This window comes from Ceratotherium simum, chromosome 1 (assembly GCF_057802395.1).
Source record: "Ceratotherium simum simum isolate JZ-2026a chromosome 1, ASM5780239v1, whole genome shotgun sequence".
NCBI classification, from domain to species: domain Eukaryota; kingdom Metazoa; phylum Chordata; class Mammalia; order Perissodactyla; family Rhinocerotidae; genus Ceratotherium; species Ceratotherium simum.
In genome coordinates this window covers 33206706-33219361 of record NC_141900.1, presented here as the reverse complement: position 1 = coordinate 33219361, position 12656 = coordinate 33206706, and the positions used below count along the sequence as shown (strand labels likewise).

Sequence of the window (12656 nt, the reverse complement as noted above, 5' to 3'; positions counted from 1 at the left end):
ATAGGCAATGAAGAAGTGAAACTCTTGCTGTTTGCAGATGACATGATCTTATATATAGAAAATCCTAAAGAATCCATTGGAAAACTATTAGAAATAATCAACAACTACAGCAAAGTTGCAGGGTACAAAATCAACTTACAGAAATCAGTTGCATTTCTATATGCCAACAATGAGCTGACAGAAAGAGAACTCAAGAAGACAATTCCATTTACAATTGCAACAAAAGAATAAAATATCTAAGAATAAATTTAACCAAGGAAAAGACCTATAAAATTAAAACTATAAGACATTATTGAGTGAAATGAATGATGACATAAAGAATGGAAAAATATTCCATGCACATGGATTGGAAGAATAAACATAGTTAAAATGTCCATACTACCTAAAGCAATCTACAGATTCAATGCAATCCCAATCAGAATCCCAAGAACATTCTTCATGGAAATAGAACAAAGAATACTAAATTTCATATGGGGCAACAAAAACCCCGAATAGCTAAAGCAATCCTGAGAAAAAAGAACAAAGCTGGAGGCATCACAATCCCTGACTTCAAAACATACTACAAAGTGACAGTAATCAAAACAGCATGGTACTGGTACAAAAACAGACACACAGATCAATGGAACAGAATTGAAAGCCCAGAAATAAAACCTCACATCTACGGGCAGCTAATCTTTGACAACGGAGCAAAGAACATACAATGGAGAAAGGAAAGTCTCTTCAATAAATGGTGGTGGGAAAACTGGACAGCCACATGCAAAAGAATGAAAGTAGACCATCTTCTTTCACCATACACAAAAATTAACTGAAAATGGATCAAAGACCTGAAGGTGAGACCTGAAACTATAAAACTCCTGGAAGAAAATATAGGCAGTACACTATTCGTCATCGGTCATAAAAGGATCCTCTTGAATTCCATGGCTACTTGGACAACGGAAACAAAAGAAAAAATGAACAAGTGGGACTTCATCAGATTAAAGAGCTTCTACAAGGCAAATGAAACCAGGATCAAAATGAATAGGCAACCCACCAGCTGGGAAAAAATATTTGCAAACCATATATCTGACAAGGGATTAATCTCCATAATGTATAAAGAACTCATGCAACTGAACGACAAAAAAATAAACAACTCCATCAAAAAATGGGCAGAGGAAATGAACAGACACTTCTCCAAAGAAGATATACAGATGGCTAACAGGCACATGAAAAGATGTTCAACATCACTAATGATCAGGGAAATGCAAATCAAAACCACACTGAGATATCATCTTACACGCATTAGAATGGCTATAATCACCAAGACAAAAAACAACAAATGCTGGAGAGGGTGTGGATAAACAGGAACCCTAATTCATTGCTGGTGAGAATGCAAACTGGCACAGCCTCTATGGAAAACAGTATGGAGATTCCTCAAAAAATTAAAAATAGAAATACCTTATGATCCAGCTATCCCACTACTGGGTATCTACCCAGCGAACCTGAAATCAACAATCCAAAGAGGTTTATGCCCCTGTGTTCATTGCAGCATTATTCACTACAGCCAAGACATGGAAGCAACCCAAGTGTCCCTCCACTGATGAGTGGATAAAGAAGATGTGGTATATATACACAATGGAACACTACTCACCCATAAAAGACAAAATCGTCCCATTTGTGACAACATGGATGGACCTGGAGGGTATTATGTTAAGCGAAATAAGACAGAAAGAGAAAGACAAATACCACATGATTTCACTCATAAGTAGAAGATAAACCAACACGCAGACAGAGAGAACTGTTTGGTGGTTACCAGGGAAGGGGGGTGGGGGGTGGGCACAAGGGGTGAAGGGATGCATTTATATGGTGACTGACAAACAATAATGAACAAAAATTTCACAATAAAGAAAAAAAATTTTGAAAAAAAAATCTAAACATTTTAAAATTACTCAAATACAAACTTCTATACACAGAATTGGGTACCAAATAAAGGCAAATTTAAAGGAAATTAAGCAATAGACCTGAATTAGTAAATTTTTCTACAATCTTATACTTTATATCAATGGTCAAAAGTAATGATATGGAGAATCTACATCACTTATTTTCCCAATAGATGTATTGGGGTCAATAATAATTTACATTATCTGGTAGTCATTGGGCAGCAGAGAGTGTGATGCACAGGAGACATTATCCACATGTAGAAAATAAAGACAAATACATGCACACTGTATACACAGAGGCACATGAATATGCATGGAAACAGATATATTATTATTTTTATTCTGGGTTTAATTTTCATAGAAACATATTTAAGAAATAAAATAAGCATTTGCTATAGCACAATACCTATATACTCCTAATCTATTAAAGTTAATGGAAAGATGCAAGGGAGCCTGAAAGGGAAAAATATATGTGAGTCAAGTCAATGCAAAACTTATAAAATGTAAAAGATTTCTGCAGCCTCAGTGCTTTAGGGAATCCTGCTCCAAAAATACTGGAAGGACACAAAAGGGAAGGAGACCCTTTAATACATCTGAAGTGATTATATCTACTCATCAGAAGTCATTAAGAAAAATTAGCATAAATAGTAGATCATGACTTATATAAAAGCTCCTAATTCTCAATAATTTTGTGAATGATAGCCAAATTGCAAGACAATGATAAATTTAGAAGACTAAAAAAGCTTAAGTAGAAAATATAAATATGATGACAATGAATCTGATCTTTTGGGATGGGAATGAGTAGGTTAGGCAATAATCTAACAAGATTATATAACCAGTATCTAACAACCTCTTGTGACCTAGACTTTACATATAAAGAAACATATCAAAACAGAATTTATTGGAAACAAAAAAGAAATCAGTTGCTCTGTGTGTTAAGGGAATGGGCTTTATATACTTATTTATTGTTGAGTTTTTACAGTAAGCCTGTAATGCTTTAAAATTTTTTAACATGATATTCCTATGTTTGAAATAAAGGAAAGGATAAAATCCAGCACAACTAATCTTACCATGTTCAAATAATCAAGAAATAAACTGGAAATAATATTTTCAAGTTTTATAAGCAGTACAGTAAATGGAAATAAACTTAAGATCTTCTATTGTGAAAGCGATCCTTCCATGAGTAGGTGACAACATAGCCAAGTTATCCAATGGCTCATTTTAAGAAATGTCAACAAGTCCATGAATTCATTAAATCAGACAGCACACTCTCTTTCTTCTCAAAGCTAACTGGGTGAATAAAGTTACAGAATTCCTAGCAAAATAACTATAGACATCCCATATTCTTAGCAGGAAACGGTAATTATAATATAATGTCTCATTATAAGGTCAGATTCTTTCTCCAAATTATCAAGAGAGCTAATGCTCCTTATTAAAGAGGTTTTGGCTACCTCCTCCATAATTTGTTGGTTCTCAATAAACGTTTATTAAGATATTTGAGATATTGCTCAAATTAAGAGGAATTAGTGATCAGGTGAGTTCAAGAACTTTGGCTTATATAATAAATTTGAGGAGAGCAAAAACTAGATTCTGATGAAAAGCTATGATTTGTTCCAAACACGATTTATAGAGCACTACTCTGTGTCTGAAAATCCAAAGCCTCCATTTTTACATGAAAAAGTTGGGATTATTTATTCAGAACAGTTGGGGATTTGCTGGTCATTTAATTTTACATAAGGTTTTAGAAACTCTCTAAAAAAGTAGAGCTTGGGACATTGGGTGAGTGTGTATTCTCCAAACATGAAAGACACAAGGTTATATGAGAATATAAACAAAAAAGATTATATGGAGTATAAATAAATAAAGATTTACCAGGAAGATATTAAGTACCAGGCAACTTATTACCTCATTTGACCCTCATAATTCTGTTTCAATAAGCATTACCCCCAGTATTACATGTGCAGAAACAAAAGGTAAGAAGAGGAAGTGTTGCTTAGTGTTACACAGCAAGTCAGTAGCAGAGATGACTGTTAAATCCTAACCTTAAACTCCAGGTCCAGTGATCTCAGTACTGCACCCTAGCTGCATACTCTTTGTTCAGGGACATCAGTTTGGCAACAGGGCCATCTAAAAGCAACACCAACATCTGAGGTTGGGCCAGATTAGAGGATGATGCTGGGAAGGAAAGGGTGTCCCTCCTTAAGCTAATGGTAACTGAGTCCAGAAGTATAAAATCTGGATCTAAGCTAAACAGATGAGCAGGCATGTTTACTGCTTTCTTTTCTGAGACTGCAGTTACTTTTGTTGCTGCTACAATACTTTGTCAAAACTAGTCACTATTACTCCATGCAGAGGTAAAGTAGTAATGAATCTTCCACTTAGACTCCTCATTGGTTCCTTAATAGGTAGCTCTGTCAGCAGGCAGGAGTTTACACATGTCTTTTGGTTAAAATATTTTACCTCCCACTATCTAAAGTGACAATGTGGATATTGCAATAAAAAGACACAGTTATTAGTCTTTTAACTTGTCAGTGTTGGGACCTATGGCAGGCCACCCCAAAATATCCCACAATAGCACATTGATTATTTTGAATTAAAGTTATTTGAGAAGCAAAAAGGGCATTCTGACCCTCCTGTCTCTGTTCCCCTGAAAGCAGGAAATAAATCTCCCCTGTGAAAGGTGTTTTCCCTCCATCCTTATCACCAGAGCTGGGGAATTCAGAGTGGAGAAGCCTGCATCAACAAACCTTGCTAATTGACTACCTCAAGCCTAAACTCTGCTTAAATTCCTCACTATATACCTCAAATCTAAGTTTCTTTGTCCTGTCATTCCTCACAAATTTATGTTTCTTTGTGTAAAAGATATATATACTGCCCGCTTTGTTCACTCTCCAAGCATCATTTCTTTATGATCTCCAATACGTATGTAATTAAACTGGGTTTTTCTCCTGTTAATCTAGTCTTGTGTCAATTTTATTATCAGTCCAGCCATAAGAACACAAGAAGGGAAGAAAGGGGATTTTCCCCCACCCTGATATCAGGATTTAGTATTATAATATTTTTGCAGTTAAAAAACCAAGAGCATCTCATATGTTATATATAGACAAGATAAGTGTACCAAGTATTGCTATAAATTCCGTTTTTCAATTACCAATTAGAAATACAAATAAACTAATATCCTTCCATTAATTAAATATGCCACAGAAAGATAAGATTATATACCAGCATAATAAGATATATTCTAATTATTCATAACTATCATCAGGGTATAAAAGGGAACTAGATTCCAAACCACAAAAGATTCAGCACCTTGAATCACACTGAGCAGCACAGTTTAGATGTTGAAGAGAGTTCTACTGATTTATTCTGTAATCTGCTCATTTCCCTGCTTATCTCTAGCGATCAATGAAACAAACAAAAATCATTAAAACACCTAGCAATTTTTTAAACAACATAAGGTCAAATTTATTCTGAGTTCTACCTTTGATAAAAAATATTACAGAATAAAGCAGGTGGAAATTATGTCTGTGATAAAACATTCCTTGTAGAAATGTCTGGCTGCTAATTACCTAGTGGAAGCCACGCTAAGAAGCACAGAAAGATGTATGTAGCTGTACGAGTGAAATTTCAAAACAAGGGCTCTAAAAGAAGAGCAAAGAATGGAACAAAAAGAGAACGAGAAGAAGGGAGGAGAGATGGGAGGTAGGAAGAGAGGGAAGGAGGGAAAAGGAAGGAAAGGGAGAGACAGAAGGGGAGAGAGAAAACAGAGGGGATGGAGGGAGAGCAGGGAAAATCCTCAGAAAATTAGCTGAAGACAGATAGGAAAATAAAGATACTGCAAAAATTAGGAAGATGGGAAAGTGGCTAAAAGCCAAAAGAAGGTAATACAATTTACAAGGTCCAAAATGAAGATTATCTAAAGGAAGACAGCCTACGATTTTGCAGCTCTCTCAACATTGGGAAACTATGACTAAATGAAATAGTCTTGAACATTGGGACAAAGAAATAGGAAAAGGATCTTGTGGCCCACAGGTGGAATGATTATATCTTTCATAGCTTCCAAAAATTAGATTTATCAAAAATGAACAAAACACTTTTAGATCCACCAAGAACAAGTAAATATCTTTCTATATTTTTGTGAGATGGAATTTTGTGTTTTCTAACTAGCACAAAAATTAATCCTAAGGCAAATACAAACACCAAAGCTACAATTCAAAAATAGATGGCTCATTAAATACCAGCTCACAGACTTAACTGAAGGACTGGTTGAAGACTAACAGGAGAAGTAGGCAGCTGATACAATCCTGCATGAGAATTTCTCAGATATTTTACTTCCCCAGGGTGCCTTGGCTTCAAAACATTAACACATCCACTACCTTAATCTAATCTCACCAAGCCAAAGTAGTCTTAAATCCTGCTTTTGCTCTAAGCTAATAATGAATTCAGATGAAAGAATAACTGAGAAACCAAAGTGGATAGCTATATGTTTTGGCACAACTAAATTTGTAATTAGTTGGAAAAAAAGTATTACACTTACTCATACCACTGTTTATTGTGTTTTCGGTAAAGCAACGTATCCAAGGCAACAGCATTGACATCCAGAGCTCCTGGGGAAGGCCACTGGTTGGTGAGGTGGGCAGTTAACTCTTGTCTTGATCTTAAATCATTATTCTTTAGCACAGTCCTGTGAATATTAAGATGGTGAGTGCTTTTGACTTCACTGTTCTGCAATGGCAGAGGAACCTAATGGTATCAATTTAGGCCCCCAAAATTCATCTTTTTAAAATGGTATGTTAACAGATTATGAACAGAACTATAGGAAGGCTAGTTGGGGCCATGACTATTTTGTCTCCTGCAATATGTGTTTTTCACTTTTTCTCTGCTGGCTACAACACATCACTACTTGTGAAATTTGGATTTCCTATCTTTTCCACAGAGGTATCACTAAAGGACTAAAGGACTCAGGCTGCATTTTGCATCTTAACTAAAAAACAATGGTGATATCTTAAAGTTACAAGTTATCAGTAAACATAAAAACAATTAAAATAAATAAAAAATAAAATGCAGAAAAAATAAAAAATCCATGAGGTTTCCATAATTGTTTTTGATAGAAGTCAAAATACTAGTAAATTACTAATAAATCTTCATGAAAATAATCACATAATGACAATTGCATCGAACAATATAATCCACTGGAAATATTTCAACTACAGAATGAAGCCATTATAACAACTCATGGTTTACTTTCATTTTTGTAGAACTCTTACTTGTTAATAACAACTTGCAAAAGAACTAGCTTTTTGCCAAAATTCCAACTTTACAAACCCATTGATCATTGTCACAAGACTAATTCAGCATTTAAACTGGTGGTTAAAGATAATTTGAAAGCGTTAATTCTGTTTGCAGAAGTCTTATTCTACCTCTAAAAGGCCTTAAAATACCACCTAGGCACCTGCATCCTCAAACAGGAGTCCATGACATCAGTGTACCAAGGTTCAGAGCCATCAGCTCAGAAGCAGGAAGTAATATGCCTGCCACTTACTTTCAGAGACAACTGTGGGTGGCAAACAGTCAGTGGTGTGCTAGCAAGACAATCCTGCACTAGAGAAAATCAGCCTGCACAACGCCTCTGGCTGTTAACCATGATTCTAATGGAATAACCCCATTTATATGTCTCTGACAGGCTACATATGAATATTTCTGATTTTAAGGATATCTGTGTGCATTTAAAAATACTTGCTCCACTATGTCCACAAAGAAATATTATCTGATGTAAACACTAGATTCTCTCTCAGAATGGAATACTGAAAGTGAAAAAGGCAGAAGTCAATGAGAATGTATCCCATTAAGAGATTCTTCTAGGCTAGGTCCAATAATTTCATTTCACTGGAAAATTAAAAAATTTTTAAAGACTTTTAAGGTACTTTAACATTGGTTTTTATGAAAACAGTAAAGAATGATTAGAAAAATTTTCAGATTGACAGAAATATCATATAAAGCAGAAATGGGGATTTTTCTCTTTCACCTATTCCCTCTTTCTAGGGTCTTTAGTGAATGTCACTGGAACACACAACTCCAACGTCATAAGTGGCTTACAGGAAATAAATCAGAGCAGGATGCGAGAAAGACAGATGTGCATCTGTGAGGAAATGACATTGGTAGAACTCAGTTAATGATAAGTAACTGAATAACCTCCAATTTAGAAAATATTCTTTCTGGAAAGTAAAAAGTTTTATACCACATAAAATGGAAAAAGAAACTGAAGTTTCACAAAAGTTTTTACGCACTATTCGTCCACGGAGAATTTTCGCCTAATGACAAATTAAGGTATTGTCATTAGATCTTTGTGCTTAGAAATTCTAGTGATATTGTTTTCTATGGTAGCTGGTCCTCTAAAACAGGAGATAAGAGATTTCAGGGTATTGAGTAGGCAGTTTTCATCCATGCCGCATCTGTTTTCTACCTTTTGTGAGGAATGTGGAGATAGTAAATCCTTGCACTTGCCCCGCCTCTATGAAAACAAAAGGTTCCTGGAGGATCCTGAGAAAGGCCCTTTCTTTCACCACTCCAGTACACCAGGGAACAGGCAAGTGAATTAAGTTAAACTGAAAACCCCATCCCTGAATTCTGAATCTTGACTAAAGATATCCATTACTATTGAGAGTAATAAACAGACAAAGCAGTATATTCATTTTAGTAGTGGGGTCCTCACCAAAAAATACCAGCAAAGAGACATTCCTGAAGTTCTTACTTCCCAACCCTCTAAAGCAGCTCAGCCTACTTCTTTCCAGGCCTACTCTTCCAGTCTTTCTGTCCATTCCATATGTTGTTGATATTAATCTAAAGAATTCCATTTGTGCTTAAGAGCTGGTTGTGGTTGCTTGCAATCAAAGAATCCTATTACTTACCTTAGAACAAGCAAAATATACCTAGTTAACTTCAAGAGCTACTCAAAGGTAATCCAACTGATGTTAATACGAAGAATGAGGATATTTTTCTCATTTGGCCAAGCTTAAAAATAGGTTCATCTTAAATTAGTCAATAATTACTGTTATTTCACAGTGCAAAATCTTTGGCGATTAAAGGTAAAAATATGTGATAATTGCATTTAACTTTAAAACTTTACCGAATGCTAGTGTTATTGAGCTAATCTAAAAATTGAATCATTCTATATGAGGTAGACTTTACTTGCAACTTACATCTATAATACAAGTTAATTTAATATTCTCTCATTAATTTAATAACTCTACAGAAAGATACACTAAACAAAAATTGTTTAATTTACTAAGAAAGTAGCAATAATATATTTATCATAGCCAATTTTAAAAACTTTCCCATAGTATCTACCTCTAAATTGCTAGATAGCTAATTTCTTTTCAGATTGTCCAAAGGAATTATTCAGGAATTTGGCCACAAAAAAACATAATTCAGTCTTCCCCCACCACGAACTTTACTGAGGTAAAACTGACAATTAAAAGTTGTATACAGCTAAAGTGTATAATTTGATGATGTGATATACGTTTACAATGTGAAATAATCACCACACTCAAGCTAATTAACATACCCATCACCTCACATAGTTACCTTTTCTTGTGTGTGATGAGAACACTTAAGATCTACCCTCTTAGAAAATTTCAAGTACACAATATTGTTAACTATAGTAACATTGTTGTACATTAGCTCTCCAGAACTTATTTATCTTGCATAACTGAAACTAATACCCCTTGACCAACATCTCTCCCTTTCCCCCTCTCCCCAGGCCCTGGTAACAACTCTCTGCTTCTATGAGTTTGACTATTTTAGATTCCACATATAAGTGAGATCATGCAGTATTTGTCTTTCTGCATCTGGTTTATTTCACTTAGCATAATATCCTCCAGATTCATCCACGTGGTCCCAAATGGCAGGATTTCCTTCATTTTTAAGGCCGAATAATAGTCCATTGTGTGTGTGTACATAGACATAGGGTCTTTGTGTATCACATTTTATTTATCCATTCAACATGGATGGACATTGAAGTTGCTTCCACTTTTTGGCTATTGTGAATAATGCTGAAATTAACATGAGAATGCAGATATCTCTTTGAGATCTTCATTTCATTTCCTTTGGATAAATACCCAGAAGGACTGCTGGATCATAAGACAGTTTTATTTTTAATTTTTTGAGGAGCCTCCATACTGTTTTCCAAAGGGGCTGCACCAACTGACATTCCCATCAACAGTGCACAAAGGTTCCCTTTTTTCCATATCCTAGCCAACATTTGTCATCTATTATCTTTCTGATAATAAATATTCTAACAGGTGTGAGGTGACATCTTATTGTGATTTTTATTTGCATTTCCCTGATGATTAGTGAAGCCGAGCATCTTTTCATATACCTGTTGGTTATTTATATGTCTTCTTTGGAGAAATGTCTAATCAAGTCCTTTGCCCATTTTTTAATTGGGTTTTTTTTTTGTTTGTTTTTGCTATTGAGTTGTATGAGTTCCTTATATATTTTGGATATTAACCTCTTACCAGATAGATGTTGCAAATATCTTCTTCCATTCCATAGGTTGCCTTTTCATTCTGTTGATTGTTTCCTTTGCTATGCAGAATCTTTTTAGTTTGATGCGATCCCATTTTTCTATTTTTGCTTTTGCTGTCTGTGTTTTTGGTGTCATATCCAAAAAATCATTGCCTAGAGCAATGTCAAGAAGCTTTTTCCCTACCTTTTCTTCTAGTAGTTTTACAGTTTCAGGTCTTACATTTAAGTCTTTAATCCATTTTGAGTTGAGTTTTGTAAATGGTATGAGAGAGGAGTCCAATTTCATTCTTTTGTATGTGGATATCCAGTTTTCCAACACCATTTATTGAAGAGACTATCCTGTCCCCATTGTGTGTTCTTGGCTTCCCTGTCAAAGATCAGTTGACTATAGATGCATGGATTTATTTCTGGGCTCTCTATTCTGTTCCAATGGTCTATATGTCTGTTTTAATGCTAGTACCATACGGTTTTGATTACTGTAAATTTATAATATATTTTGGAATCAGGAAATATGATGCCTCCAGCTTTGTTCTTCTTTCTCAAGATTGCTTTGGTATTCGGGGTCTTTTGTGGTTTCATATAAATTGTAGGATTGTTTTTTCAATTTCTGTGAAAAATGCCATTGAGATTTGAAAGGAATTGTATTGAATCTGTATATCACTTTGGGTAGTATGGACATTTTAACAATATTAATTCTTCCAATCTACGAACACAGGATGTCTTTCCATTTATCTGTGTCTTCTTTAATTTCCTTCATCAATGTTTTTAAATTTTCAGTGTACAAATCTTTCACTTCTTTAGTTTATTCCTAAGTATTTTATTTTTCTTATTGCTATTGTGAAGAGGATTATTTTTTAAATTTCCTTTTCAGGTAGTTCATTGTCTGTGTATAGAAATATGGTTGACTTTTGTATGCTGATTTTGTATCCTGCAACTTTGCTAAATTTGTTTTTTAGTTCTAACAGGTTTTTTGTTATCTTTATTTGCTTTGGATATTAGGTGCTCTAATGTTGGCTATGTATACATTTATAAATGTTATAGCTTCCTGTTGAATTGACCCTTTTATCATTATATAATGACCTTCTTTGTCTCAAAAGCAAGTTTTAGACTTAAAGTCTATTTTGTCTGATCTAAGTATAGATACCCTGCTTTCTTTTGGTTACCATTTGCATGAAATATCTGTTTCCATCCCTTCACTTTCAGCCTGTGTCTATAAATCTGAAGTGAGTCTCTTGTTGAAAGCATATCATTGGATCTTGTCTAATACTAAAAGTCACTCTATGCCTTTTGATTGGTGAGTTTAATCCATTTACATTTAAGGTAAAAACTGATAAGTGAGGACTTACTATTGCCATTTTGTTAATTGTTTTTTTGTCTCTTTTCCAGCTGTTTTGTCCCCTTCTTCTTCTCTTGCTGTCCTCACTTGTTATTTGATGATTTTTTTGTAGTGATTTGATTCTTTTCTCTTTATCTTTTGTGTTTCTATTATAGGTTTGTTCTTTGTGGTTAGCTTGAGTCTTGAATAAAATATCTTCTTATAACTTCTTTTTTTTGTGTGTGAGGAAGATCAGCCCTGAGCTAACATCCATGCCAATCCTCCTCTTTTTGCTGAGGAAGACTGGCCCTGGGCTAACATCTGTGCCTATCTTCCTCCACTTTATATGGGACGCCGCCACAGCACAGCCTGACAAGTGGTGCATTGGTGCGCACCCAGGATCTGAACCCAGGCCGCCAGCAGCAGAGCGCATGCACTTAACCGCTACGCCACGGGGCCGGCCCCTATAACTTCTTATTTTAGATTGATAACAACCTCAGCTGCATACAAAAAACACTATATGTAAAGCACTTTGAGAGTGCTTATTTTTTCAGTACTTACACCCAATTTAAGTTTTAACCTAAAAATTTAACTTAAATCTACAAAATATTTCACAGATAGCATTTTCATGAAAATTGAAGAAATATATTTACAACTAATACCAAGTAAATGTATTAGGTAGGCAGTGGAAGATACACTTAATATATGTGAAGAAACAACCATCTAAGAGGATCTGTGATTATTATATTTTTTCATAGTAACTATCCTCAAAATAGGGAGTCCAGAAAGTACAACTAAAATTCTCCTCTTATTATATTCTACCACTCCCAATAATTGGATTCTAGATCCTTGAAGAGTCTTTGTCTTGCTGTTTGTATAAGTTCTTTTACTTGGCAAGT

General features: G+C 34.8%; 1 protein-coding gene across 6 annotated transcripts in view; it reads right to left on the bottom strand.

Annotated features, from left to right (window-relative positions):
- RUNDC3B (RUN domain containing 3B) overlaps positions 1–12656 on the bottom strand; it is a 171555-nt gene that overhangs the window by 29230 nt on the left and 129669 nt on the right. For 4 of the 6 annotated variants that reach the window (XM_004431307.3, XM_004431308.3, XM_087447573.1 and 1 more), the window contains one exon: positions 6454–6600. The exons of the other annotated variants lie outside the window; for them this stretch is intronic. In XM_004431307.3, coding sequence (XP_004431364.1) covers positions 6454–6600 — 147 coding nt within the window. The remainder of the gene's footprint in view (positions 1–6453; positions 6601–12656) is intronic. 6 annotated transcript variants of the gene reach the window in all.